This window comes from Sorex araneus, chromosome 4 (assembly GCF_027595985.1).
Source record: "Sorex araneus isolate mSorAra2 chromosome 4, mSorAra2.pri, whole genome shotgun sequence".
Classification (NCBI taxonomy): Eukaryota; Metazoa; Chordata; class Mammalia; order Eulipotyphla; family Soricidae; genus Sorex; species Sorex araneus.
In genome coordinates this window covers 35,687,683-35,714,865 of record NC_073305.1, presented here as the reverse complement: position 1 = coordinate 35,714,865, position 27,183 = coordinate 35,687,683, and the positions used below count along the sequence as shown (strand labels likewise).

The 27,183-nt window shown below is 45.5% G+C and overlaps 2 protein-coding genes across 12 annotated transcripts in view; one reads left to right on the top strand and one right to left on the bottom strand.

Annotated features, from left to right (window-relative positions):
• LRRFIP2 (LRR binding FLII interacting protein 2) overlaps nucleotides 1–25,194 on the top strand; it is a 117,954-nt gene extending 92,760 nt beyond the window's left edge. For 5 of the 11 annotated variants that reach the window (XM_055134922.1, XM_055134929.1, XM_055134926.1 and 2 more), the window contains 7 exons: nucleotides 7,288–7,389; nucleotides 7,657–7,789; nucleotides 9,334–9,383; nucleotides 17,431–17,551; nucleotides 21,549–21,628; nucleotides 22,231–22,335; nucleotides 22,711–25,194. In XM_055134922.1, the coding sequence (XP_054990897.1) occupies nucleotides 7,288–7,389; nucleotides 7,657–7,789; nucleotides 9,334–9,383; nucleotides 17,431–17,551; nucleotides 21,549–21,628; nucleotides 22,231–22,335; nucleotides 22,711–22,821 (702 nt within the window). In that variant the 3' untranslated portion in view covers nucleotides 22,822–25,194. Of the gene's footprint in view, nucleotides 1–2,583; nucleotides 2,677–7,287; nucleotides 7,390–7,656; nucleotides 7,790–9,333; nucleotides 9,384–17,430; nucleotides 17,552–21,548; nucleotides 21,629–22,230; nucleotides 22,336–22,710 lie in introns of all 11 variants that reach the window. The other 6 variants (XM_055134921.1, XM_055134924.1, XM_055134927.1 and 3 more) reach the window with 2 other exon arrangements.
• A 64-nt stretch (nucleotides 25,195–25,258) lies between these two features.
• The window catches only part of MLH1 (mutL homolog 1), a 35,586-nt gene continuing 33,661 nt past the window's right edge, over nucleotides 25,259–27,183 (bottom strand). The window contains exons 18-19 of the mRNA XM_004614579.2: nucleotides 27,060–27,173; nucleotides 25,259–25,696 (exon numbers count right to left, since the gene is read on the bottom strand). Of these exons, the coding sequence (XP_004614636.2) occupies nucleotides 25,529–25,696; nucleotides 27,060–27,173 (282 nt within the window). The 3' untranslated portion in view covers nucleotides 25,259–25,528. The remainder of the gene's footprint in view (nucleotides 25,697–27,059; nucleotides 27,174–27,183) is intronic.

Here is a 27,183-nt window from a genome sequence, read left to right as displayed (position 1 = left end):
TATGTAGACAAATTGGAAATTATTTTGGAAAATAAATTGCTTGAGTTGGATGAAGGTGTGTTAGGAAGGAAAGGAGTTAAAGAGCCACAAAAAGTTTTCTTGTCTTTCCACATTTGACATAACTGTGAAGTAGAGATCACAAAATTCCCTCAACAAACCCTTTGTGTATCCCTCCTTTTAATAGCAGAAGCTTTTGTATTTTTGGCTTATAGTCCTGTCATTTTCTAAAGATATTTTAGAAAATGGGCAAAAGGGGCCAGAGCGATAGTTCAGCTGGTAAGGTGTTTACCTGGCATGAAGCCGACCTGGGTTTGATGCCTGTCATCCCGTATGGTCCCCCGAGTAATGCCAGGAGTAATTCCTGAATGAAGAGCCAGGGGTAAACCCTGAGCATCACCGGGTGTGGCCCAGAAGCCAGAGGGGAAAAGAAAGAGAGAAAGAAGGAAGAAAATGGACAAAAGGAAAAGCTACAGAGTAGTATTGTTCCTTGGAATACAGTGTTTGCTATCTTTTGAGACATGATTCTTGGTGGATAAAGACATGTGCTCTTCACTCAGATTTGTTTCTGAGGTGGCTAAATAAGATCCTCAGCACCACGGCAAAGGCTGGCGAGTATGCCTGCTGAGGCTCACCCGCCTGCTGATGCAGGAGTTGCCAGACAGTTGGAACATCTGCGGGTGGGGCGCTGTGCAGTTCACCACGGATGCTTCAAAAGAGTTTAGCATTCTTTTGCACCCATTGCCTCATTTTTATTTCTGCTTAACTTTTCTTTTTCAATGTGACTTTTCCTCTTAAGGTTATCTTTTTCTTAAAAAAAAATGTGGGGAGTTAAATTGGAGGGTGATATGGCAAGGATCCTGCCCACTCTTGGTGTGGTTATCAAGAGTGTCTAAATGACACCTTAGTATTAATGACGTTTGAGTGATAGTGGGAAACCAGGTCTTTCGGATCCGCCGCAGTGCCTCACTGGCCACCCGTACTCAACCACAGCCAGGTTGCTCAGACTTCTTTCTTTACCTCTCCATCTTTTTCTCTTCCCCTATGTCTTGGCTCACTTAAGTGAGTCTCTAATGATTTAAATAGAGAATAAGGATTTATTGCTTTTCTTTGTGAATTTGTATTACTTTGCATCACTCTTAAGACTGAATAGAACATAGTCTTCTGAACATATTTAGGTTTTATGAATTCTAAATGCAGATACAGATACCTTTTCAAGTGTATCAGATAGCATATAAAGCTCATGGTCTTAGTTTATCCATATACAGCAAGAAGCTTACTATCCAAGCTCTCATATCCAGCTGATGTTTTAAGAATAATATGAATTCCTCTTTTTGTTCTGTGTTTCATGCCACTACTTCTTCTGTTTTCCTAATTAAAATATATATTTTCCCCATTTAATGTTTTCAGGAAGATAATTTTTTTCAGAGTTGCCTTTAAAAATCAATAGCTGAAGTTGACTGAGTGTTCTCATATTTTTCATAATTGCATTTCAGGAAAATTATAATGCTAAGCTGCTATGATTTGTTATAGCAGTTTCTTTAAAAGCCCATGATGCTGGACTGGCGTGATAGCACAGCGGGTAGGGCATTTGCCTTGCACATGGCCGACCCGGGTTCAATTCCTAGTATCCTATATGGTCCCCCGAGCACTGACAGGAGTAATTCCTGAGTGCATGAACCAGCATTAATCTCTGTGCCTCACCAGTCTACTCAAAAAGCAAAAAAAAAAGAAAAAAGCCCATGATGCTGGATTACTTAAACTCAAAATCTTATCCTTTTTTATGTTTTGAATTAATATTTGTTAGATGTTAATATCTAATTTTATAACTGATGAACTTTGAAAGTAATAAAAGAATTACTTTTTGATGTTTAAAATTGATGATCACATGATAAAGTAGTTGATATATGAGTCAGAAAGGTAGGTGACATTTTATCAATAAGGCATTAAAGGAAATCTTTAAAGAAGGTATCAAAGTAATCATTACAGTCTAAATAGAAAAATTGTCTTGGACTTGCCAAATGTCAAGTTCTAGTTTTCCTCCAGACTGATACCACTGTTTATGGTTGTGATATTCTTGCTCCAATGGGTCCTAATGGGTTCAAAATGATTATGCTGACATACTCTTGCATGGTCTTAGTTCTACTTTAAATTTTTTAAACTACTGCTTCTTTATGACAGGGATCATTTGATTAATAAGCAAATAAGAATTTTGTTCTTTAGAAATGTTTCCAGTGAAACATTTCTTCCAGAAAATGTTTCCCATGTTTGGGAAAAAGACCTTCTTTATCAAAGAGGTGCAGGCACACCCATGGAGCTATGTCTACACTGAAACCCCCGCTGAGTTTCGCGGTGTAGCTGCGGTTGGAAGCCATTTCCAGTTTCCTTGCTCACTGCTGTGGGGCTGAGGCTCTGGAGGGCATCTTTCCTCGACGCAGTCACACTGGCTTCTCTTGTTCATCACAGACTTGCCCCCTGTGTTAAGCTACTTTATCAGTTTTATTTTTGTTCTGTTTTTCAACCCTTGTGAATGCTCTTTTTTTCTTTTTGCTCTTTTATTACTTCTCTCCCCCTCTTCTTCTCCAGGAAAATCAGCGCATGCAGCAAAAAGTAGACAACATGACAAAAGAGGTGTTTGATCTTCAGGAGACACTTCTTTGGAAAGATAAAATCATTAGGGTATGAGATGAATTGGCCCTGGTCCAAAGCTCAGTGATGCGGAATAGACCAATAGTATTAAACTTAAAGTCTTAAAAATCTGTCCTTTTGATCATTTTTGAGCATTTATGTAGTGTGAAATACCACTAAGCAGAAGAGAGAAAGAAATTCTCGTGGGAAAACCTGATACTATGCTTGGAAAGAACCCTTCTTTCCAGTCAGCTCTGGACTTCAGAGATTTACAAGAAAGAATTTACAAAGAAGTTTACTCCCCTAAGATTCTTACCCAGTAGCAACACAGACATTTGATTCAAATTCTCTGAGTAACTCGATACCTTAACATTGCAAGAACTTGAATAAGAAGTAAGAGAATAGGGAGTGGAGCTGGGAGAAAGATGTTAGCATCCCATAAATCCATAGAGAGTAAAATAGGAAGAGATTGAAATCATTTTAATTACAGAAGTGGATAGGAATGCAAGGTTTGCCAGAGCTGCCAAACTGTGATGTCAGCTCTAATTATAACTCTCAAATTCCCCAAAGCAAGGGGCCCAGATAAGGAAAAAGCCTCCCATGCTTTTATTGCTAAGCTCTGCAGGTAAATTATGAGCACATCCCATGAAGAGTGACAAAAGTCCTGTCAGTTCCTGCCTAATGGCCTTTGTCTGACACCCCCCTTGAAGCCTGAGTGCTTTGTTCTACACCATAGGGACCTAGAGCTGTGGCTTGCGAGCTAGGCAGAGTCTGTGGCAGGGAAACATGGAAAGCCCTGTTCTAAGGGCATCATGAGAAAGTCTTGCTTCTGCCTGGTGTTGGGGGGGAGCAGGATAGGGGAAAGCTGGCCAGGAGCCCTAAGAGCGCCAGTGATGGACAGACCTGGATATGAGACTCTGCATCCGACCCACCTCTGGTCCAGTTTGATCAATACCACTTAAGAACCCTGTCCTTGGTCACAAACTCAGGACCAGTAGTATCTTCTTAGGAGTTTGGGAGATCCAAAATCTTAGAGGAGAGAAAACATAGTTCAGAGTTTTTAAAATTCTGCCCAAGGCTGGAAAAACCCTCTGGGCTATAAATGAGTTTTATTAGGAGTTTTAAGAATTGGGATTATGAATTAATTTTATTTATTAATTACATTTAAATGTTTGTTCAGGCAGCTTAAAAATGAAATATGAAAAAGTGTATATCATAAATAGGCAGTTTATAAAACTAAATTCTAGTCTTTATCTAGAATGGATCTAGAATTACTTAAGGCCTTACATAATTTTCTTTAGCACATATCCACAAGATCACAACTTTTTTTATATATAATGTTAATATTTTGAACTTGATTCTTTTGGATCCACTATAGATAACTTCATATTTCTCTGTTTAATAAAATAATTAAAATTTTAAGTAAAAGATGGATTGATAACTAATAAATGAAAATTACAAACTCTTGATTTTGATACTTGTTTTTGGCATTACCAAGTGAATAATAAGTGGGTATTGTACTCAGTGGTCTGTCAGATCTGTTCTTTCTTTGGTGGTGGTTGGGGACTCCCAAGCAGTGCTCTGGCTGAAGCTTGGCACTTGGGCCTAATGGTGCAGACTGCCAGAGCCACATCTGAGGTGGGGTTGGCAGGTGACAAACCCCAGCCCTCACACATGCCATGGGCTCCAGCCCTGTGAGCCATCCCAGCACCTGTGCCTCTTTTTTTTTAGGTATTTCACAGCAACTTTCTTGGGTTGGGGAGCTCATTACAAGGACTGAAATGTCTGCCTGGCTTACAGAGTTCTGGGTTTGATTACTGGCCCCCTGGGGCTGGCTGGGCTGGGCAGCCTGGACTGAATTTGCTGGGAATGCCCTGGGGGCTTCTGAAAACTGCTCAGGAGAAACTCTCCCCTGCTCCTGGTCGCAGCCATCCTAATGAGCACAAAGAGGACGCCCAGATTTATGGGTCCACTTTCAGTGTGATCTGTACTGCTGATGCTTGATTCATCTTCAGCTTTCCTTTCAGGATTCATATTTAGCGCTTCCTGAAGGAACATGACCATTTTTCTCATTCAGAGGTCAGCTTTTCTTAACTCTTCTTTTCCGAGTCCAGTGGCTGTTACCTCCAGACAGCTGCTCTTGTAGGCTCCCGGGCTCAGGTGTAGACTAGATGTTAAAGGACTGAATATTGTCCGACACAGCATAAGATATGTGTGCCCTATGCATTGTCCAGAGAATTAACAAAAGTTCAGTCTTACATATATAAAATGTCTTTCCTGTCTTGTCAGAATTTGAGTTAAATTAAGGGGAAAGAATTTCTTTTTTTTTTAGCTCTTCACAAGCTTGTTTTTACCCTAAAAATAAAATCTGTAGGAGCTATTTTTGAACGCAAGCACACAGGGTAGTTAGTCGTTACGTGGTCAGGTTATACAGAAGGATTTTTAGACCCAGAGTGATGACTGCATTTGATTCAATTAGAAGGCATTTTAGTACTTTAAAAATTTGTGGTAAAATGGAAACACAAGATGTAATTTATCTTACCACCCACAATTATGAGAAGGTAAAATTAAAAAGCTTAAAAGTAAAAATAAAATCTGGTTCTTTAAAATTTGGAAGAAGTGCAAATGACAAATACTGGCATTTTCTAGAATTACTGGTTTCAGGTTGGTCTTTTCCTCAGACATCTTTTCTCCTCATTGGTTATGTTTATTTAGAGCATGTTGTCGGCAGTGGTCACTGACCTGGATATGTGTGGTGATACATGGTATAACTGCATGCAGACATCAGTAACCAGAACCTCTAACACAGCAGGGATTAAAGTGACTGTCAACAGATGAGAAAGTATTGCTTGTGCTTTATTGTCCTCGTGTTACATTATTATTAATGTAATGTGTCAATATTAGGCTGAAGATTAAGAGTAAGTGCTGTAGATGCTAGCAGCTCATGATTGATTTGCTGGCATACTTGAGAGAGACATATTACATAAGATGTAAATATATACTGGTGAAAGGAAGTTAAGATACTGATACCACAGTTTGGGTGAGGGGTAGGCTATATTTTTCAAGCAGCAAGTGTGATGACAGGAAGGAAACATAATTGTAGCCTTTGGAGGCCATGATATAGAAAAAGTATTAGAGAACTTTGAAATTAAAAAAAAACTCTGGATTCATTGTTCTGGCTTTTGCATTTCCTGTGACCTGTGACTTTTTTTTTTTAAAGTAACCACTATGAGTTAACAGACCCACACTTATTTCTATTTCTGCAAAACAGAAATAAGACAAGTATAGGTTATACCAGGGGCAAGTGATATAAAAAATAATATAACCTGTAAGGGGAAGAGGAAGAGTATATAATAATGCATGCCACATAGTTGATCTAAGTTCTTCTCATCCTTACTTATTCCCACTTTATTTGCAGAAGAGCATTGCCTTGATTTTTTTAAAATGGCTTATTCAGCTGGTAGTAAACTGAGCAGTTGATCCACCTCTGCACCCAGTAAAGACAAAACTTAATGTTGTAATTTAACTTTTGTATTAATGGGAATGTTGGCAGAAAATATTAAATATATAAATAAAGATGCAGGGAAAAGCTTTCATAAATAACTCACCTTTCAGATCCCTAGGCTGCATCTTGGGTACGAGTGGAAACTTTTTATTTTATTATTATTGTTACTGTTCTTTGTTTGGGGGTCTGGTAGTTCTCAAGGCTTACTCTTGGCTCTGTGCTCAGGAACTGAATCAAGGCAGGCTATTTTTAAGGCAAGCACCTTAGACCCTGTACTATCTCTCCAACCCAAGAATATACTTAAGTTTTTAAGTGAAAAAGGATGGTTTTTGAGAAAAACAGTGTAAATGAGGCATTTAAATTAATTACTTGCTTATTCTCCAAAGTAGTGCAGCTCAAATGCTGATTATTAAAAATAGCCAACTTCCAAAAAATCCTCAAGGTTCTGTTTTTTATTAATAAATTAACAGTCATTGGTTTTGTGTTATATTTTCAAACTGTGAAAGACAAAAAAAAAAAACAAAACACTGCAAACTAAATATGGTCCCTGGATGGAGGGTAGTAGAGATGTTTCGTAAGGAGGCTCTTGAACTTGGCATACTATTCACTGTGCCTCAGTTTCTCATGTGAAAGAGGATGGGGTCACTCAGCACTAAGTCAGGGGTACAGGAAGTTCTGGGTGTAAAGCACTGCAGCGCACAGGCCGGGGCAGATGAGTATATAACCTCAGATTTGTGTATAACCTCTTTCTCAAAAACTGTATTCTTGGACGAACATTTTTAGCAAAATATGTGGTTTGGGGGCCCCCCAAATGGAAATGTACTGAGAAGGTCAGTTCGGGAAAGATGTTTTCATCTTCCTTTTCCTGTTTTCTCCATCAGCTAGAAAAGAAAGATTTGTTTTTCTGCTTGATGGGATATGCATGGTTTGTACAATGTATGCACGATTGACCAGTTGCTAGTAGAACTCTCTTCTGGAGATGTCTGTCTACCTGACTTTGCTTTCCCTCCCATATCTAACTGCTCGTTTCCCAGTTGCCAGTGCTTCCTTGCTTTCATGAAAGCCTTTGGTTGGGAGTTAGGTACTTCTCTGCTGCCTCTCTTTCACTTGCTCTTTTTCTGTACCATTCTTCCTCCTGCTGCCCCACCTCAAACCAGGCCCTAGAGAAGCAGAAGGAGTACATTGCCTGCCTTAGGGAGGAGCGGGACATGCTCCGAGAGGAGCTGGCTGACCTGAAGGGGACAGTGAGCACAGGAGAGGTAGGTCGCAGTGGCCTGGAGCTCGTCTCTCCCGCCTCCTTTGTTGCTTTCCTCTTGTCCTCTCATCTTCCCCCACACACCAGTGTCTGTTCTTCAGCCCAGATTCAGTAGGGGTCGAGCCATTGCTTCTACAGAGCCCTGTTCCATGTACATCTGGTTTGTACAGGTTGTACGTGCCGCAGGCATTTGTTGTTTCGGTCATCTCATGGAGCACACTGCTCCTATGTGAACCACCTTTGGTGACGGTGGATGTTTTCTTCCCCACAGAAACATGGCTTAGTTATAATCCCTGATGGCACGCCCAATGGTGACATCAGTCATGAGCCCGTGGTTGGAGCCATCACTGTGGTGTCTCAGGAAGCGGCTCAGGTCTTGGAGTCAGCCGGAGAAGGGCCTCTCGGTAAGGCATTGTTGTTGGGGTAACTCCAGATTTGTGCGGGCCTGTTGGACACCTGTGTGTCAACAGGGACTGGTCTAGGCACATTGTCTTTAGACATCCTATGGCCGCAGTGGCGATTGGAAAGCAGTAAGTGTAACTTGAAGGGCATTGGAGGCGAACATTGTGGGTGTGTATATGTGGTGGTTTTCCGCTCAAATTACTTGCAAGGAGGTAATCCATCATGGCCAGGCCAGGGAATGGGTGGATTGGGAGGGGACCTCCAAGTACGTCTTGGTTTCTGGAGCATCTGGTTTTGTGATCCTTTACTTATCCCAGCATTCCATAGCTCTCTTCCACCACATGTCTTAAGGCAGAAAACAGATAAGTAAGAAGATCCTTACCAGAGGAATATTAATTTCAAACCAGGGCTTCTTAAAAGTCCTAAGCTCTTAAATTTAACTCTTTAAGAATCTACGTATATCCATTCAGAAATCACATTGATGGCATCTGGAATTCAAACACACACACACACACACACACACACACACACACACACACACACTGATCGCCATCTGGGATTCAAACAGTCAGACACACACACACACACACACACACACTGATGGCCATCTGGGATTCAAACACACACACATGCACGCACACACACAGATGGCCATCGGGATTCAAAGATCACTCACACACACACACACACACACACACACACAGGTTGCCTAGGATTAAGACGTAGTGTCAAAGTAGAGGGAATAACTTAAAAAGTATACCCTCTAATGTCAAGCACTGCAGGTTTGCTTGGCCAGTGCTTTGAGAAAGCAGAGGATGGTGGCTGGTTAGGTAGTGCTTGGACAGTGGACTGAGTGAACGGATTGCAGGTAGTCCAGTCTTCCCTCTGCCTCTTTGAAAGGTGCTGAAGGAACTTTCCCAGCCAGGCTGTGGACCTGGTTGGTGTCAGCTGTTGCTTTTACTCATTTGCAGAATCTCCTCAGTCCAAAGGACTTTGTATTTAATTTATTCCTAGTTAATTTTTTGCCATGGATTAAATTAAAAGCCTCACATTTGCAGGGCACACACTTTTCTGCGAGCTCTAACCCCAGCCAGGGGACCCGTTGTACTGTTTGCTCTGGCAGAAACCGCCCTTCCAGCCCATCACTTGCCCTGTCATCTCCCCTGTTTTTTTTTTTTTCTCCTGCTGAATGGTCACGATGCCTGTGGAACCACCCTTGCCATTTGAGTGATGTGGCTGCCGGTGAAAGCATGCAGGTTTTTGTATCAAGGAAATGATCTCTGTACTTCAGTTTGCCTTTAAATGGAAAATCACTGCCCTTGGGAGCAAATGTTATATTTAGCGACCTGATAAATATCAGTTGTATGGAAATATGTTGAACAATTAAGTACTTTTCCTTACTACCTTTAAAACCTTTATATATTTTTTTCAGAGCTGTAAATTGCTTACCAGAAAGTGTTTGTTGTTTATAACTTTGATAAATTGTTTTTAATTGCTTATATACTGCATCATTACAAATTCAGTTTCTAAAACTTATTTATTTTAGATGTAAGGCTACGAAAACTTGCTGGAGAAAAGGAAGAGCTGCTATCACAGGTAAAAAGACAGTCTTCTCATTGGAAGGTAATATGAAATGGAACTGATCAAGTCACATGGTAAAATGTTAGTAAAGTAAAATTTCTACTCAAAAGAGTACTCAGTATGCAAGTGAGATTTGGAGACTAAGAAGATAAATTGGTGCTTATTCTCTTTTAACAATTATGGGACACGTAGTTCCCATAATTTGAATCAAATACAAAGCAGCCATGCTTGTTAGAAAGACAAGGCTTTTCTGCCCTGTGGTGCAACCCCCACCCCCGTTTTCTCAGACAGTTTCTGTGGCTAGGGCTGAATCGTGCCTGTGCTCTCTCCTTATGATCCTGACACACTCCTCCTGGGCTCATCATAGCTCTGCTGCGCCCGATTCTCTGATGACACCCCTCAAGGGAAGCTAATGAGGATTCAAGTCTCTTTCATCTTCTGTCCCACATGGACACTTCACATCCCCACATCCTCGTGAAGGCCAAGGGGAGCCCCAGTTTGCTTATGTTTTCAGGCCTCTGTAAATGCTGCACGCACTGGAGCCGAGGCGCATAGAGATGGCCTTTCATCTTCCAGACGACTCCTTGTTTCCCCTGAAGCTAAGATTGTGGATTTTTCTAAGTATCATCACTAACCTAGCAGCACATTCTCCATCCAGAGTTTAAGTCGCCTTCGGGTGTTTCCAGATGTGTCAGTGATTTGATAAGTTCCACAGTTTGGGGTCTGGGAGCATCTGCCATCCCTTTTCAGGACATAGTGGCTACCACAGGCTTCATGTGCCTAGAGAATTTCCTCTGCCCGTGCTTTAGGCTAGATTCCCCGTTTGCGGTTTCTTAGGGCTTCATCTTTTTAAGTTCATCCTCTGGTAACTTTTGAGAAAAGGGTATGTGGACTGTAAATTTTTCAGAACCCCATGGGCCTGTACGTGATTTTTTAATTACTGCTTCCATGAACTATGGAATTCTAAGTTGTGAGCATCTTTTTTTTATTTTTCTTTCTCTCTCTTTTTTTTTTTTTTTTTTAGTTTTTATAGCTGCTCCCAGGTGGAGTGATAGCACAATGGGTAGGGTGTTTGCTTTGCATGCAGCTAACCTGGGTTCGATTCCTCCATCCCTCTTGGAGAGCCCAGCAAGCTCGAGAGTATCTTGCCTGCATGGCAGAGCCTGGCAAGCTACCTGTGTGTATTCGATATGCCAAAAACAGTAACAACAAGTCTCACAATGGAGACGTCACTGGTGCCTGCTCAAGCAAATCGCTGAACAACGGGATAACAGTGACAGATAAGCTGCTCCCAGTGATGTGCACTTGACCCCGAATTGCAGCCTTGACAGTTTGGCCCTTTCATGCCAGTGGTCCTGAGGTCACAGGTCTCATCTGGTTGTGCTCTGCCACTCAACCATCTCCTGTCTCCTTGCCCTCCCCCCATAACCCCCCTTCCTTTAAAGTGCTTGTCTTCTCGATTCCACTAAAACTTTTGAGAATTTAAAGGCATTTATTGATCTTTTGTAAGTGACTTTTTTGTTTTTGTTTTTGTCTTTTCTGGATACTTCTTTCATTCTCTCCAGTGTTCTGAAATTTCACAGTCATGTACTTTGGAGTTTCCATGTGTGGTATAGGCCCTAGAGGTCCCTGTAAAATCTGGAGTCCATGTATTTTTAAATTTTAAGAAAATTTCTTGAATGACAATTTCCTTCTATCTCATATTACTTTTTTTCCCCCTTCAAACTTCTGTTTACTCATTCACATGTGTGATAGATATTCCAAACAGATTCCCTCTTATTTAACAAATACATGGGATATTTCAGTTAACAAGAAATCCCTGCCCTGGAGACCTTTACATTCTAGTTGGGGAAACCAGACAATAACCATAAATTACAAGTACATTGCATCTGGGATGTTGGAGGCTTCAGTGGATGCTTTTGCTGCATGTGTTTCTCCAGCTGCTTCTAGCTAGGCTGGAGCAGGCCTGGAGAGAGGAGAGTTGGATTTTACTAGGCATATGCGGTCAGGCAGAGGAGGAAAGGGTGTGTGTCCATAGTGTGATTATAGTGCTGACCTGGAGATTAAGTGAGATCAGGAGGGTTGAGAGGAGGGACATTCAGGAAAGCACCAAGACACGTAGGAAATGGGATGAATTAGAGGTGTCATGGGGTTGAAGGACTTTTAGAGTGTGATCCAGAGAGAAGGACGTGGAAAGATCAGAAACATCAGTGAGAAAAACAGCAGTGCTGAATTGCAGAATTGCATAGGAATCACAGTTGTCCTCTGGCAAACCTACAGTCTGTGACAGGGAAATTGAGGAGCTGTGGGCAAGAAGGGGCAGATCCTTGGAGAGGAGGACTTCAGAACCAGGTGGCTTGCTGTAAGAGAAATCCTGGATGTGTTTTGAATTTGCCAGGAATTAAGACAGAAATAGTCTTGACTCATCTGTAGTCAGGAACTGAAATGGTGAGGTGGGGAGGAGACTTACTACACAGGTGGAAGAGATGAAATTATTGGGAATTACATGGAGGACAGAGCGACATGGACTGTGACACATGGAAGGCCAAGAGGACACTCCTTCCGTTTTCAGGCTCAACAATAGGGACCCAAGAGAGAAAGAGAAGAGTCAGTACAGGCTGGCGGGGAGCTCTAGCGGGTATAGGGCTCTCCAGGGAGGGCAGGCTCAGGAGACTGAGCACAGAGGGGATTTGTTGAGGACAGAATGGTAACCAGGAGGGCACCAAAATCTGCAAGAGGGTTGGGCTTTAGGAAAAGGCAAGAGACCAAGGCAGAGTCGGGCTTGGATAGAACCTGTGGAGGGAAGCGCATTGGGGAGGAAAGATGGACATAAACAGGAAAACTGGGTACTGAGATTAGTTCTGGTCACCCAGGCAGAGAGGGCAGTGGCAGCCCTCTGCTTTAGAATGGGACTTAGCGTAAGTGTGGAACTTGCTTTTTCCTCACGGGGTGATGGTAAATGCCGAGCCTTTCCCTCTGGTTCTGTTGAGGGAGGTGCACTCACTGAGGGAAGCACCTGGCACTCAGCTGCAGACACACTCTTGAGCCTTGATGAAAGATGAAGGAGGGAGAGTCGGGCCCGTGCTCGGCTCCGGCCGGCCGGGTTTTCGGCCCGGGCGCCCATGCCCCTGCAGAGCCGGTGGATGTGGAACAAGCGGGAACCAGAGACAGCTTTAGGAATTGGGGTTCCAGCAAGTGCCTGCACCCATGTATGGAGACTGTGAATTAAGCCTTTGCCCCACGCCGGCTAACGGAGGAAAGAACCTTCCTTCTTGGTCTCTCTCCCCTCCGGGAGAAGGCGTGGAGTCCGACATTTTGTGGATCCGTTGAGAAGGTACGAACTTGGTGGCGCGGAAAAAAAAAAAAAAATGTGTGCTTTGAACTTGAAACAGCCGCAGGATACAGAGCCAGCCCTAGTCGGGCCCGTGCTCGGCTCCGGCCGGCCGGGTTTTCGGCCCGGGCGCCCATGCCCCTGCAGAGCCGGTGGATGTGGAACAAGCGGGAACCAGAGACAGCTTTAGGAATTGGGGTTCCAGCAAGTGCCTGCACCCATGTATGGAGACTGTGAATTAAGCCTTTGCCCCACGCCGGCTAACGGAGGAAAGAACCTTCCTTCTTGGTCTCTCTCACCTCCGGGAGAAGGCGTGGAGTCCGACATTTTGTGGGTCCGTTGAGAAGGTACGAACTTGGTGGCGCGAAAAAAAAAAAAAAAATGTGTGCTTTGAACTTGAAACAGCCGCAGGATACAGAGCCAGCCCTAGTCGGGCCCGTGCTCGGCTCCGGCCGGCCGGGTTTTCGGCCCGGGCGCCCATGCCCCTGCAGAGCCGGTGGATGTGGAACAAGCGGGAACCAGAGACAGCTTTAGGAATTGGGGTTCCAGCAAGTGCCTGCACCCATGTATGGAGACTGTGAATTAAGCCTTTGCCCCACGCCGGCTAACGGAGGAAAGAACCTTCCTTCTTGGTCTCTCTCCCCTCCGGGAGAAGGCGTGGAGTCCGACATTTTGTGGATCCGTTGAGAAGGTACGAACTTGGTGGCGCGGAAAAAAAAAAAAAAATGTGTGCTTTGAACTTGAAACAGCCGCAGGATACAGAGCCAGCCCTAGTCGGGCCCGTGCTCGGCTCCGGCCGGCCGGGTTTTCGGCCCGGGCGCCCATGCCCCTGCAGAGCCGGTGGATGTGGAACAAGCGGGAACCAGAGACAGCTTTAGGAATTGGGGTTCCAGCAAGTGCCTGCACCCATGTATGGAGACTGTGAATTAAGCCTTTGCCCCACGCCGGCTAACGGAGGAAAGAACCTTCCTTCTTGGTCTCTCTCACCTCCGGGAGAAGGCGTGGAGTCCGACATTTTGTGGGTCCGTTGAGAAGGTACGAACTTGGTGGCGCGAAAAAAAAAAAAAAAATGTGTGCTTTGAACTTGAAACAGCCGCAGGATACAGAGCCAGCCCTAGTCGGGCCCGTGCTCGGCTCCGGCCGGCCGGGTTTTCGGCCCGGGCGCCCATGCCCCTGCAGAGCCGGTGGATGTGGAACAAGCGGGAACCAGAGACAGCTTTAGGAATTGGGGTTCCAGCAAGTGCCTGCACCCATGTATGGAGACTGTGAATTAAGCCTTTGCCCCACGCCGGCTAACGGAGGAAAGAACCTTCCTTCTTGGTCTCTCTCCCCTCCGGGAGAAGGCGTGGAGTCCGACATTTTGTGGATCCGTTGAGAAGGTACGAACTTGGTGGCGCGGAAAAAAAAAAAAAAATGTGTGCTTTGAACTTGAAACAGCCGCAGGATACAGAGCCAGCCCTAGTCGGGCCCGTGCTCGGCTCCGGCCGGCCGGGTTTTCGGCCCGGGCGCCCATGCCCCTGCAGAGCCGGTGGATGTGGAACAAGCGGGAACCAGAGACAGCTTTAGGAATTGGGGTTCCAGCAAGTGCCTGCACCCATGTATGGAGACTGTGAATTAAGCCTTTGCCCCACGCCGGCTAACGGAGGAAAGAACCTTCCTTCTTGGTCTCTCTCACCTCCGGGAGAAGGCGTGGAGTCCGACATTTTGTGGGTCCGTTGAGAAGGTACGAACTTGGTGGCGCGAAAAAAAAAAAAAAAATGTGTGCTTTGAACTTGAAACAGCCGCAGGATACAGAGCCAGCCCTAGTCGGGCCCGTGCTCGGCTCCGGCCGGCCGGGTTTTCGGCCCGGGCGCCCATGCCCCTGCAGAGCCGGTGGATGTGGAACAAGCGGGAACCAGAGACAGCTTTAGGAATTGGGGTTCCAGCAAGTGCCTGCACCCATGTATGGAGACTGTGAATTAAGCCTTTGCCCCACGCCGGCTAACGGAGGAAATATGTAATTTCTGGCAGAATTTTCCCAGGACTTTATACAGAAATCCAAAACCGCGCGGACGCTGCTGCGTCCGCGCGACTTAACATTTATAATTGTCATCAATGTGAAAGGGTTCCATTTGAACAGGTCAGACTTGGGGGGGAAACTCCAAATAATAACAGTAAGTTTTTGTTGAAATATTGAAGGTTCTTAATGTAACAGCCACCTCTGGACTATGAGCTAAGCAAAAGCCCCACGCTGGCCAACGTGGCGTGGAGTACACCATACTATGAGGCGCAGGAAGGGGGATGAGGGGGAAAAATTAAAAAAAAAAAAAAATGGAAAAGGAAAAAGAGAAAAAAAAGAGAGAGAGAGAGTTATGTCAACTATAGTGAGTTTTGTGTTGAATTATGGAATGTAATCAAGGTAAAGAAAAAATGAAGTATAATTCATTAGTTATACAGTAGGGGGTAGGGGGTGGGGGCGGGGGGTAAACTGGGGTTCCTGGTGGTGGAATTTGGGCACTGGTGATGGGATGGGTGTTTGAATATTGTATAACTGACATATAAACCTGAGAACTTTGTAACTTTCCACATGGTGATTTAATAAAAATTTAAAAAAAAAAAAATTAAAAAAAAAAAAAGATGAAGGAGGGAGGAGGAGGTCTGCTCTGGGTCCCAGAGATTCCACCCTCCACCCCCAGAAGGAAGGGGGTACATGGTTCCAAGCTGTGGAGCTTTGTGATAGCTTTTCCCATTGGAGGCATCTGGGAAAAGACAACTGATACCCATGGAGGGGTCATTAGACCTCCAAGGCCTCGTTTTCTTATTATTTTGCCTGTTTTCCATCTCTTTGGCCTTTCTTCCTGAAAGATTTTTTTTCAGCTTTTTTTTAAATTAAATACTTTAAATTTCTATTTCTGCAGTCATTTCAGAAGTAGAGATATTCCCACTTCTCTTGGAAGCTGTTGACGCCTTTGTTTCCCCCTCGAGGTTATGTTAAGGGTATCTGTTGGGGCTTCAGTGCAAGAGCAGAGCCCTAAAAAAAAAACAGGATGGCACTCTTGAGCAGATGCAGGGTCTAGTCCGAGTTCCTGTGATGACTGTTTGTGGCTGATGTTTTGCTGGAACCTTCCATGTGTGGCTATTGGTCTTTTATTTCAGTTTGTGTTCTGAGGCTACAGGCCAGATTGTGCAGCCTTTCCAAACCTCCTTGCTTTTCACATATGGAACTTCTGTCTCCAGTGGGGTCTTGTTTTTTTCCTTCTAGCTTAGAGTTTCTTTTAATTCTATCTAGTTTCGGATTCTTTGCCTTCCATAAGAAATCCCAGCTTTCCGAGGGTGAGGTTCATGTAGAACAAGTGGAACTTGTGTGGAGCTCTGCAGCGTGCAGACCTGGACTCGCCCTTTGGCTGCTGCAACAGAGCCCGTGGTGGGTGGCTTAGGACAGTAGGAGTGGATCATCCCACAGCTCTGGTTTAGAAGTTCAAGACCAGAGTGTCAGCAGGGTCTTTCCATTGAAGTCTTCGAAGGGAAATGTGTTCCATCTTCGCTCGAGAGCCTGCTGGTGGTCTGTGACATATGGTAGCTTGTAGGTTCTGTTCGCTTCCTGATCTCCCCTCCGGGTGCCACTTTCTCTTCTCATGGCGTTTTTGGTACCAGTCAGAGCAGCTTCAAGACCCAGCCTCTAGACCCAGCTGGCCTGATTGCACCTGCAGCGACTCTTCCCTGCACGTTCAGAGGTGCAGGGGGAGGTTTGCATCACAAGAAGTTGTACCCGGAAATTATAGTCAGTCATCATGGAAGAAATAGCTGTAATTCCTTGAAGTTTGTGTCCCTGTCAAGCTTCATTCGTGACTCTCCCTCCTTTCAAACAACCATGAATGCGCTTTGTGTGCCTGTGGGAAGGTTGGCATTTCCTGGGGCATGATGTAAGCGGGATTAGACAGTATGTCCTCTTCTTGGTTTGCTGCCTTTCATGAAGTGTTATGCTCTTACCTGTTTGTTATTTCGGGACCATACATGGCAGTGGTCAGGGCTTACTCCTGGCTATGGGCTTAGGGATTATTCCTGGCATGGGGTGCTGGGAATTGAACCCTGGTCGGCAGCAAGAGCCCTGCCCACTGCACTATCTCTCTGGCCCCCATGCTGTTGCATGCTGTTGCCTATGTCAGTAGTTCTTCCCCCTCACTGTGAGTAGTAGCTAGCTCAATCACGTGCACCACAGTTTGTTTATCCTCCTTCACTGGGTGTTTGGATTGTTTCCACTTTGGGGCTGTTATGAATAAGTCACAGTGAACATTCTTTATTTTGGATAAAATGAAGAAGAATAACTGTAGCCAAAATTCAAAAGTATATATTTCTAGTTATTTTTATAGTTTTCTAAATTAGAACATTTAACCTAATTTTAAAGCCAACTCAAACCCCCAAAAATTATAACTATTCATGGAATTTTCTATTTTGAATTAAAAATAACATGCAAATGATATGCTTTTCAACAAATCTACACGAGTAATAAAATACGGCTGTTTCTGTTGCACCACCTGGTGCTGGATTACACTCCCTTTGACACTTGTTCATAGTTCATCTCTCTCATCCTGAATAGCTTGTCCCCCTAAGTTGGCACTCACAAAAATCATTCCAGAATGAACGGATTGGTAGCTGCTGAGAATTGGCCTGTTTCTGGGATGTGGCTCTTAGGCCAGGCATCTGCTTCCTGAGAGGGACTGGACTTTGCTGATGAGCCTTTTCCTCCACCAGGTGAGAAAGCTGAAGCTGCAGCTAGAGGAAGAACGGCAGAAGGGCGCCAGGAGCGACGGCGCGGTGGGCGACCTGGCAGGGCTGCAGAATGGCTCGGACCTGCAGTTCATCGAAATGCAGAGTAGGTGCGGGGCCCCTTATACGCGGCCTGCTGGGGCCTCCTGCTTCTGTCCTCTGCAGGAGCAGCTGTCCCGCCAGCAATGGGTCCGCGGGGAGCTCAGAGGGCAGAAGACTAGGGAAGTGTTCTTCCCCTCCTGGGCAAAAGATGACTTCTAGGAGTGCTTTGCAAATTGTGAGGGCCTGGCAGTGTCTTCTTCATCTCTGTGTCATTTTCTGAACTCCAGTGCAGCACCCTTCCTATGGTCCGTTCTCCTGATGGGACTGATCTGGGCAGTTTCAGAGACAGCATTAACACACAAACTCCAGTCATTTCAGAACTTGCCCCATAATCTTGTTAACCCCCATTAGTCTTTGTGGATGGTATTTAGTTCCAGGCCGCAAAGCGGGTCTCCTCAGCTTACCTGAATAATTTGTTTTGTTCCCTTTCTACTTTTGATGCCACAGTATTTATTGATTGAGTTTGGACTGTTCCTGGCTGTGCTCAGGGCTTACTCCTGACTCTGTGCTCAGGGGTGACTCCTGAAGGGGCTTGGGACCATATGTGGTGCTAGGGATGGAACCTGGGCCAACAAGGCAAGGGCCCTACCTGCTCCTATGTCTCTAGCCCTTTGACCTCCAAAGCAGTGCCCAGGGGCCGCTCCTGGCTGGGGGAGCCTGACAGTGCAGTGGTCGGGCCTGGCAGTGCAGTGCTGTTGGGTCTAGTGGTGGGTGCTGGGCGCCACATCCAGCACTGTGCAGGGGGAGCATATGGTGCTGGGGATCAGACTCTGGGCCCCCCCACACATACCAGTCCGGCTCCAGCCCTCTGAGCTGTCTCCCTAGCCCAGTCCCGTCACATTTAAACATCTGCCTACTGTGGTCATTGTACTAAGGACATCTCCCCACCACAGCAAGGAATTCCTACTGCCGGTCATCTATAATCTGATAATATTGAACAGAATTATTTTCCCAAATGGTTTGGGGACTAGGGAGAGAGAACACAGAGGATAGGGCTGACCCTACTCCGTGGCACTGCACAAGCCCTCTCAGAACTGCCAGGAGGGATTCCTGAGTGCAGAGCCGGGAATAAACTCTGAGCACTGCTGGGCGTGGCCCCCAAACAAAAACCAAATAGTGGCTTTTTTGATAACTTATTTGAATTTTTATTGGGCCACTGTGAGTTACAGAGTCAACAAGTTATTCACGATTAAGTTTCAGGCTACACTGTTCCATCGCTAACCCCTTTGCCAGTATCTGCTTCCCTCCAGGAATGTCCGCGGTTTCCCTTCTGCCCCCCAGCCTGCCTCAACGCCAGGCACTTTCACTCCAACACTGCCCTGGTGTTCTTGTTCCCAACTTCCCCCCCACCCCACGTCCCCGCCCCAGTGCCAAGCTTCCTACTGAAGACCAGTTCTCCTGCTCTTGGTTTCTGTCGCCTCTGGGCATTGGATGTTCCCCTACAAACGTTCATTATATCCCAATTATGAGAGATCATCCTGAATCTGCCTCTCTCCCTCTGATCACTCAACATGGTCCATCCACCTCGCTAACTTACTTTAAAATACTACTTAGGAGTCAGGGATAGAGTCCTGGTGGTGTCACATGCCTGGACTGTGTGAGACTTTGTGTTTAGCTCTTGGCACTGTATGGCCCAGCATACCCCTACTGCTCCCTTGGGAGCGGCCCCTCTTAAAGGGAATATTGGCTGTAAATGGCATTTCTATCTTAATCCAAGTAAGGCTAAATGGAAAAGACCTCTTAAATTAACACATGTTGATAATAGTTAAAGACTGATTTTTTTGAGGTTAGTGTTCTTTCCTCTATTGGATAGAAATCAGACTCTTGAGAACTTTCCTGGTAACAATTTTATCCTAGAAATTCTGTTTTGGCAAGCAGGATAGTTGAAGCTGGGCATGACAAAAAGCAGGCTGACTGTAGGTGACAGTGTGCCTCGTTCACACATGGCCACCAGCACTCACAGAGGGCAGGGGTAGGTTTGAGTTACACTGGCCTAAAACAGGGAAGAGGATATTCAAAAGGAAAGGTGTTGAGCACGAAAGGACCACCAACACTCGGAGGCAGATAGGTAGTGGAGGTGTGGCTCCTAGTGCTCCCTGCCAGCACTGGCATTTGCAGTCGCTTTTGGGGTACAGGCATCCATGAGGCGTGATGAGCTGATGGGCCACGGCCTGGCTGGCAAAGCAAAGGTGGGCAGCTCCCCTGCACCAGAGGCAGGAGAGAGCTCTCACGACGCTCAGCTCTACTAGAGACTTGGCTGGGTGTTTTGAAATGCTGACTGGAGCAAGAGCACAGCTGGTAGGGTGTTTGCCTTGCACGAGGCCGACCTGGGTTCGATTCCTCCGTCCCTCTCAGAGAGCCCAGCAAGCTACCAAGAGTATCCCTCCTGCACGGCAGAGCCGGACAAGCTACCCGTGGCGTATTCGATATGCCAAAAACAGTAACAGCAGGTCTGACAATGGAGACGTTACTGTGCCTGCTCGAGTAAATAGATGAGCAACGGGACGACAGTGCTACAGTGCTACAGTTTTGAAATGCGATTTCAAAATATGTATGAAATAGCTGAGATCAGACTGTGCTCTTGAAAACAGGAAGGAATGAGTGGTTTGGAGAATGAAAAGGAAGTAGCATACTTTGATAATAAATTGCTGGGGTTAAGAATTAATACATAAGATCCTGAAGCTTATGTTCCTGGCAGTTCTTTCACTCCCAGAGATGGCTTATGGGAAAAGTCTTTTTAAGGGTAATAGTAATTTATCTGTTTAGAAAAACCACTTGCATTAAAGTTCCCACCCTGCACTTTTAGCGTGAGTTTTGATATTTTTAAACTGGTCCACAGCTGTACCCTGGCACCCTGAGAAATGGTTCTTCAGGCATTGCCAGGAGCTGTAGCCTCTGAGTACCACCAGGTATGACTTAAATTTTTTTGTTTGTTTTTGTTTTTTTTTGCTTTTTGGGTCACACCCGGCAATGCACAGGGGTTGTTCCTGGCTCTGCACTCAGGAATTACCCCTGGCGGTGCTCAGGGGACCATATGGGATGCTGGGAATTGAACCCGGGTCGGCCGTGTGCAAGGCAAACGCCCTACCCGCTGTGCTATTGCTCCAGCCCCCATGACTTAAATTTTTTTAAAAATAATAATAATGTTGGTAGAGACAACTGCTTTTTTCCTTGTCATTTCTGAACTTCTCATTTTTGTTTGTTTCTTAGGTCAGGGGTACCCAGATGAATTCATAGCTCTAACCATACCACTATCACAATGTATAATAAAAAAATATTTATTGTATCCTCTTACACATACACGCATAGCCTGAAAGTGTGCTCTGCACCACAAAAGCACACAAATGAAATGCAGCTTAGGAGGGAGAAGTTAGCGTCAAGAAGACAGCTATTGGGTAAACACTGAGGCCTGCCCTGCAGGGAGGTGGAGACTGAACCAGGTGGGAAGGGGAGAGCACCTGCAGTATGGGGAACCCCACCTGGAAAATGCTCTGTGCTGGGCCAGCGAAGCCAGGGGGCCCGTCCCTGTGGGCCTGAGGCCCCTGGGCTAAAGACCACACAGCAGACCTTCTTAAACTCTGTAGCTGCACGGAGCCCAGTGAATAGCTGGTTAGAGGACAGGACGTCCCCAGGGGCCACTCGTGGCAGTGCAGTGCTGTTGAAGCCAGGTGGTGCTCTGGGGAGGGAGCCCTTAGAACTGCACTTGGTGGGGCTTGGGGAGACACAGTGCAAGGAATAAAGTTTAAGGCCTCATGTACACTGGGCATGCATGGTGGCCCTCGAGCTGTCTTCTGGATGGGAAGGGTGAATTTTCTTTTTTGAGATTTCTGATCGAGGGATGCTACTGCAAGATGAGTTCTTGAGTCTCTGTGGTCTACTCCTAGTGGATTCTGGGCTGTCTGGAACTGCTGCCATTGTCTTTTGCCTGCGTGGGTCCCCTTCTGCTGCCAGGGGCCCACGTTTCCCCCTGAGATGTGATTATTTAATGCCTTCTGTTCCAGGGGATGCCAACAGACAAATTAGTGAGTACAAGTTCAAGCTTTCAAAAGCAGAACAGGATATCACCACGCTGGAGCAAAGTGTAAGTAATTCTTCTCTATAGTGCCAGGTTGTTCAAGTTTCCCCTAAAACTCATTTGTTTCCTGCATCCAAGAGAGTAGGCTATTTTGGGCTGCCTTGGAGGACTATGAAAGCTCTATTTTAAGGTGGGAACGCCAGAACCTGTGGCCAGGCAACTTGGCTCTCCTCTTTGATGCAAAACATGGATAACTGAGCTGTAGTTCTTTTGTAAATAAATCAGGTGACTTCAGAATTATAGTTTGTTACAAGTCTCTTAGTGTACATTTTAAAAAGTGTAAAACTTGTCTATTCAGTTCAGTGAGTTTCTTCCTGCTGTTACTTTGGCACTTTAACAATAAGGTCATGGCGAAACTTAACATGGGAAATTGGCTACACAGATTCCCCCCATGGAATCCCCCGGGGGACTCTGTGGATTTATAAATAGCAGTTGGGTTCTGAGAGGACCTATGACTCACCCTCGGGGACTTGTTTTAGTGTTAGATTACTTGAAGTCTGTAATGACATGGCATTTCCATCTTGGCTACAAAAGAAGCAGAAGGGGAGGGAGGGGGGCTGGGGGGCTTGGTCAGAGCCCAACCCCGGAGCCTGTGTTCTCCCATTCAGATTAGCCGGCTCGAGGGACAGGCGCTGAGATACAAAACTGCTGCGGAGAATGCTGAGAAAATAGAAGACGAGCTGAAAGCAGAGAAGAGGAAATTACAACGGGAGGTACTTGTTTCAGTGATGCGTCTGGAATATACCCTTGGGAATGAGCTCTTGTCGAGGAAGGAATTCACTTCCTGGGCCCGTCTTAATAAGGAGATGACCGTGGTGACCATTCCTCTCTCGTGTTAGTTTAGGGCCTAAACAGTGACTGCCATTGAGTCTAGGACTTTGGTCAGATAAGAAAAAAGGGTCATTTTCAGTTTTGTTTCAGATCAGGTCTGTTTTCCCCACTTTCACAGGCTGTGGGTCCCTTCACAGGTAGCAGAAACTCCATTTCCCAGAAAGTGAGCTGTAGTTCTTTTGTAAATAAATCAGGTGACTTCAAGTAGTGCTGGGTCTGTTTGTGACCATGAGTGACCATGCTTTTCCTGTCCCCAGTTACGAACAGCACTGGACAAGATCGAGGAGATGGAAATGACCAATAGCCACCTGGCCAAGCGGCTGGAGAAGATGAAGGCCAACAGGACAGCGCTGCTAACCCAGCAGTAGGGACCGTCCACCTGCCTGGGTCCTGCCCTGAGGGACTGACTTTGTCCATTGACACAAAACCCTCTGAGTACTGTTTGCGTTTTGTCAGTAAAAATAGCCACCTTTGTATTTTATAATTTATGAGAGAATGAAAGAGGTTTGATTCTTCATGAATGAATACTTTGGATTTTGTTTGTAGTTTGATTCTAGACTTAAAACTGGTCTCTGTTTTTTTTTTTTGTTTTTTAATTTCCATCATTTTAGAATCACATTAACTCACCAGTTTGCCCCCAGCTGCCTGCGCCTGGCATCCTGAGGCGTGGGCTGAGGGCCCGGCGGGGAGCGTGCTGTGAGTGCTCTCTGAAATGCTGGCAGGAGACCTCCGGAAACACAAGTGCCTTCTCCACCGAGGATCCAGACCTCAGTGATGTCCAGTGGTCAAAAGACATTTACCCACCACGATAGAGAGTGTTTCTATTTTAGTAACGAAACAGTTTCTCAGGACGAGAATCCGTTTCACTCAAATTTCTATGTTTGGAGGGGGAAAAAACCTCTTTTTTTGTAAGATATTTAAATTTATATAAGAAAACATTAGAAAAAAATGGGATGTGTATATAAAACTTGCTTTATTGCATGGGGCACGCGACAGTATGGCCCCATCGTCTTCAAGGAAGAGCAGGTGCCTCCGTCCTCAGCACCGACCGTGCTGCACCTGGCCAAGTACTCACCTGCTGCTCACCTATGGATTGAAACCTCAGACAAGCCCAAGGGCAGGGAGGGCTGGGGCGGGCGGGCAGCAGGCGTGAAGACTGCCTGAAGACTCTATTAAACGGACACTTTGCTGACCACAACTGGCTGCTGAACTATTTTGTTAAAGGAGCCGTTACAACAACTCACGGCAACCTTGCCCTTCAATCTTGCCCCTCTCTTTTGGAAAAAAACAAGCTGGAATCTAGCACTTTTCCTTTCAGGAACTTTAGTATCTTCTTTAAAAGTAACCCAGGCCATGAGGTTTTAGCACAAGTCAGGCCACTTTACAGGATCTGTGGTTCTTTTTTTGCTTCTACAACCTGTGTTTTTATGGAAATGAGTATTGTATCTTCAGTATGTTTACATAGGAAAAATACTGGGTTAAGTTTTAATGAATCAAGGCCCACATAATAAAATTAGACTTGAAACTAGATAATAAAGTTTAACTCAAATGTGAATTAAATCTCTAATATTCTTTAGCTCGTTGTTTTTAAAATACAGAAACCAATGTCCTGAATTAAGGTTTTTCCTTCTTCTGGTAGTAATAGCCGTTGTGTGCGTGGGGCTGGCGTGTGAGAGGGAGACCTATTCTGACACGCAAGTCGACCCAGAGCCCACGCCTGCTTCCCTGTTTCATCCTCGGGCCTGGGGCTCATGGAGCTCATGTCCTGGCCTATCCTTTTAGAAAGCCTTAAGTGTTAGGCCTCTTATGTGGTGTAACAGTAGGTCAAATATGTCTTTTCTACCTTTCAAACAGAATGGCTTCAATGCTTGGCAAGTTTTCTGTTCTTGCCCAGAGGTTTCTTCACCAAGGAATCTTGTGACATTACTGAGTGACCTTTACCTGTGGACCAACCCGCTTGCACCCCTGCAGCTGTGTGCATCTGTTCATACAGGAATACCAAGGTGGCTTACTCGCATGTATTTCAGTTACATTTGTATCTTTACATCATCCTTCAAACAGTATCCAGGACTTTTATTTGGTTTTTGGGCCACAAAAGCCTACTGTGCTCAGGGCTTATTCCTGGCTCTATGCTCAGGGATCACTCTTGGCAAGCTTGGGGGACTATATGGGGTGTTGGGGATCGAGTCCAGGATGGCTATGTACAAAGCAAGCACCTTACCGGCTGGATATCGTGTATTTTGCTTAGGTTGGCAGTTTGCAGCAAAGTGGGCTAACACTAAAAACTGTTAAAGCTACAGACTGTTTAAGGGACTTTCTTCCTTCAAGTTATTTTCGTTGAGAATGTATTAACTGGGTCATAGAGTGCTCACTGGGCTGAAGTTCTTACAGGAGGCCCATGTTTGATTCCTGGCACTGCATGGTCCCCTGCATGACCCCAAAAGTTAATTTGTCCTGGTTAGTGGGGACATTAATGAATCATTGATTCAGTGGTCTCCAATTAGTGTCATTAGGTAATCTTAATAAGTTTAGAACCCCTGAACGAATAATATATAGAAATCCACATAAAAGAAATCTATCAGAGGAGACAGAGTGATAGCACAGTGGGTAGAGCATTTGCCTTGCAGGTGGCTGACCCGGGTTCGACTCCCAGCATCCCATATGGTCCCGTGAGCATCGGCTGGAGTAATTCCTGAGTGCAGAGCCAGGAGTAACCCCTGTGCATTGCCAGGTGTGACCCAAAAAGCAAAGAGCAAAAAAAAAAAATCTACCAGAATAAAGAATCACATCAGACGATGGTCTGTGACGTCTTAAAGGTACTTTGTTATTTTAAAACTATTCTTAACAGATACCTTGGGGACTCACACACTATTTTTGGGAATCTTCCACAAATCACATTTGTACAAAACAGAAACTATCAAATGTACTGACATTAAATTCTGACAACTTATTTACAGTCAAGCGTCCATTCCCGTGCATGGAAGAGTGCCACAAGTTCAAGAAAAAAGGAGTCCACGGCTGTCCGCATGTCACTACGAGTCCAGGGAAAGCAGCTGCCCCGAGGCCGTGGCTCGGCTAACAGCGCTCAAAGACTTTGTAAAGGTCAGGCAGGTTAGCAAGCTGCAGGATGGTCCCGTCTTCTGTGAAGTGTTTAGGAGGCAGAAGGTGCGAGCGGAAGGCTTTATAGACGACGTGTTCCACTGCCCACTTCCAGGCGTCTGTTGTGGAGCCAGGCACTTCATTCTAAAAACAATTAAATGTTATCAGCCCCTCCGTTACCGTGTGCCACGGCCTGAGCAAGCCCTGGCTGGCTGTGGCTTCTGACACTTGAGAGGCACCAGGCCTTGGCCAGCCTCTCAGGGAGCCTGCAGGTCTACTTTCGGGGATGCATTCCAGAGAGCTCCACCGGTAAGTAAAAATAATAAGGATTATTTTGCTCATTGTTTCTCTCCTTTAGCTGAGCCTTAGCCATAGCAATGTCCTTTTCATCTGTTTTTCTTAACTCACGATATGAATAGTTCTTAACCTATCCGTTTTCTTTATAAACCCACTCTGAGTTGAAAATTCCAGTGCTGAAAATACAGTGCTCCACACCGGAAGAGATTATGTACCATATTTTTGTAAAGTTAAAAAATCATAAGCTGGCATCCTGGGACCTTGTTTACTCTCAGCCAGGTTTGTGCTACTTTGTTGCCTTCGCTGGAACAAGGGCCTTTCTAGAGGTTTGCGCAGTCAGGCCTCTCTGGGACACACAGGCTCTGCTGATCGCCAAGCAAGCCTCTCCCTTAGCTGCCTCACCTGTGGAATAGGACAGAGGACGTCCCGTCGAGGATGACTAAGCAATCACTGAGATGGGCTACAGATGCTTACAGAGAATTGAAGAGTGAAGACTTGATTTTTATTTTTATTTATTTATTTTGCTTTTTTGGACCACACCTGGTGATGCACAGGGGTTACTCCTGGCTCTGCACTCAGGAATTACTCCTGGCAGTGCTCAGGGGACCATATGGGATGCTGGAAATCGAACCCGGGCCGACCGCGTGCAAGGCAAACGCCCTACCCGCTGTGCTATTGCTCCAGCCCAAGACTTGATTTTTATATTCCCCAAACAAATCATCTAAATAGCTGGCACCTGAAAAGCACTGTCATCTGATTGGACCAAGGTGACGTGGGAGCACGGGGCACCCAGGCACTTTCTGTGTCACTCTAACATTCCCTAAGAGGGTCTGGGAGACTGACCTCAGTTTGCCTGGCAAAATTTGTGTTCTACATAAAAGCCGTCAACTGGGGATACTGGCCCAGAACAAGCCAAGAGCAGTCGAGAGAAAAGCCAACATCCCTATTCTGGGATGATGTAACCCGACTTCCGTTTACTTACGCTATAAGCAGTTTTTACATTTGGTACATGTTTTTGCATCTATTAATGACATCACTCGAGGGAAACCTCGTGAACTAGCAGAAGGAAATAAAATTCATGAATAAAAGCGGACCACCATGTTTAAACCTAATGTCCAGTGAAATTCTCTGCCTACTGATGAGGCTTAGCATGTGATGTTATGTGAGGGCCTGTCCCAAGCCTGGGACGCCAGTGTCCTTCACCACATACCTGCAGACCTGAGAGAGTTGACTCCTCAGACATGTACTGCTTCCGGATGGAGTAAAACATAGCACATTCTCTACTCAGGCTTTCGAAACAGTCCTTTTCTTCATCCCAATTCACCTGGTCCAAG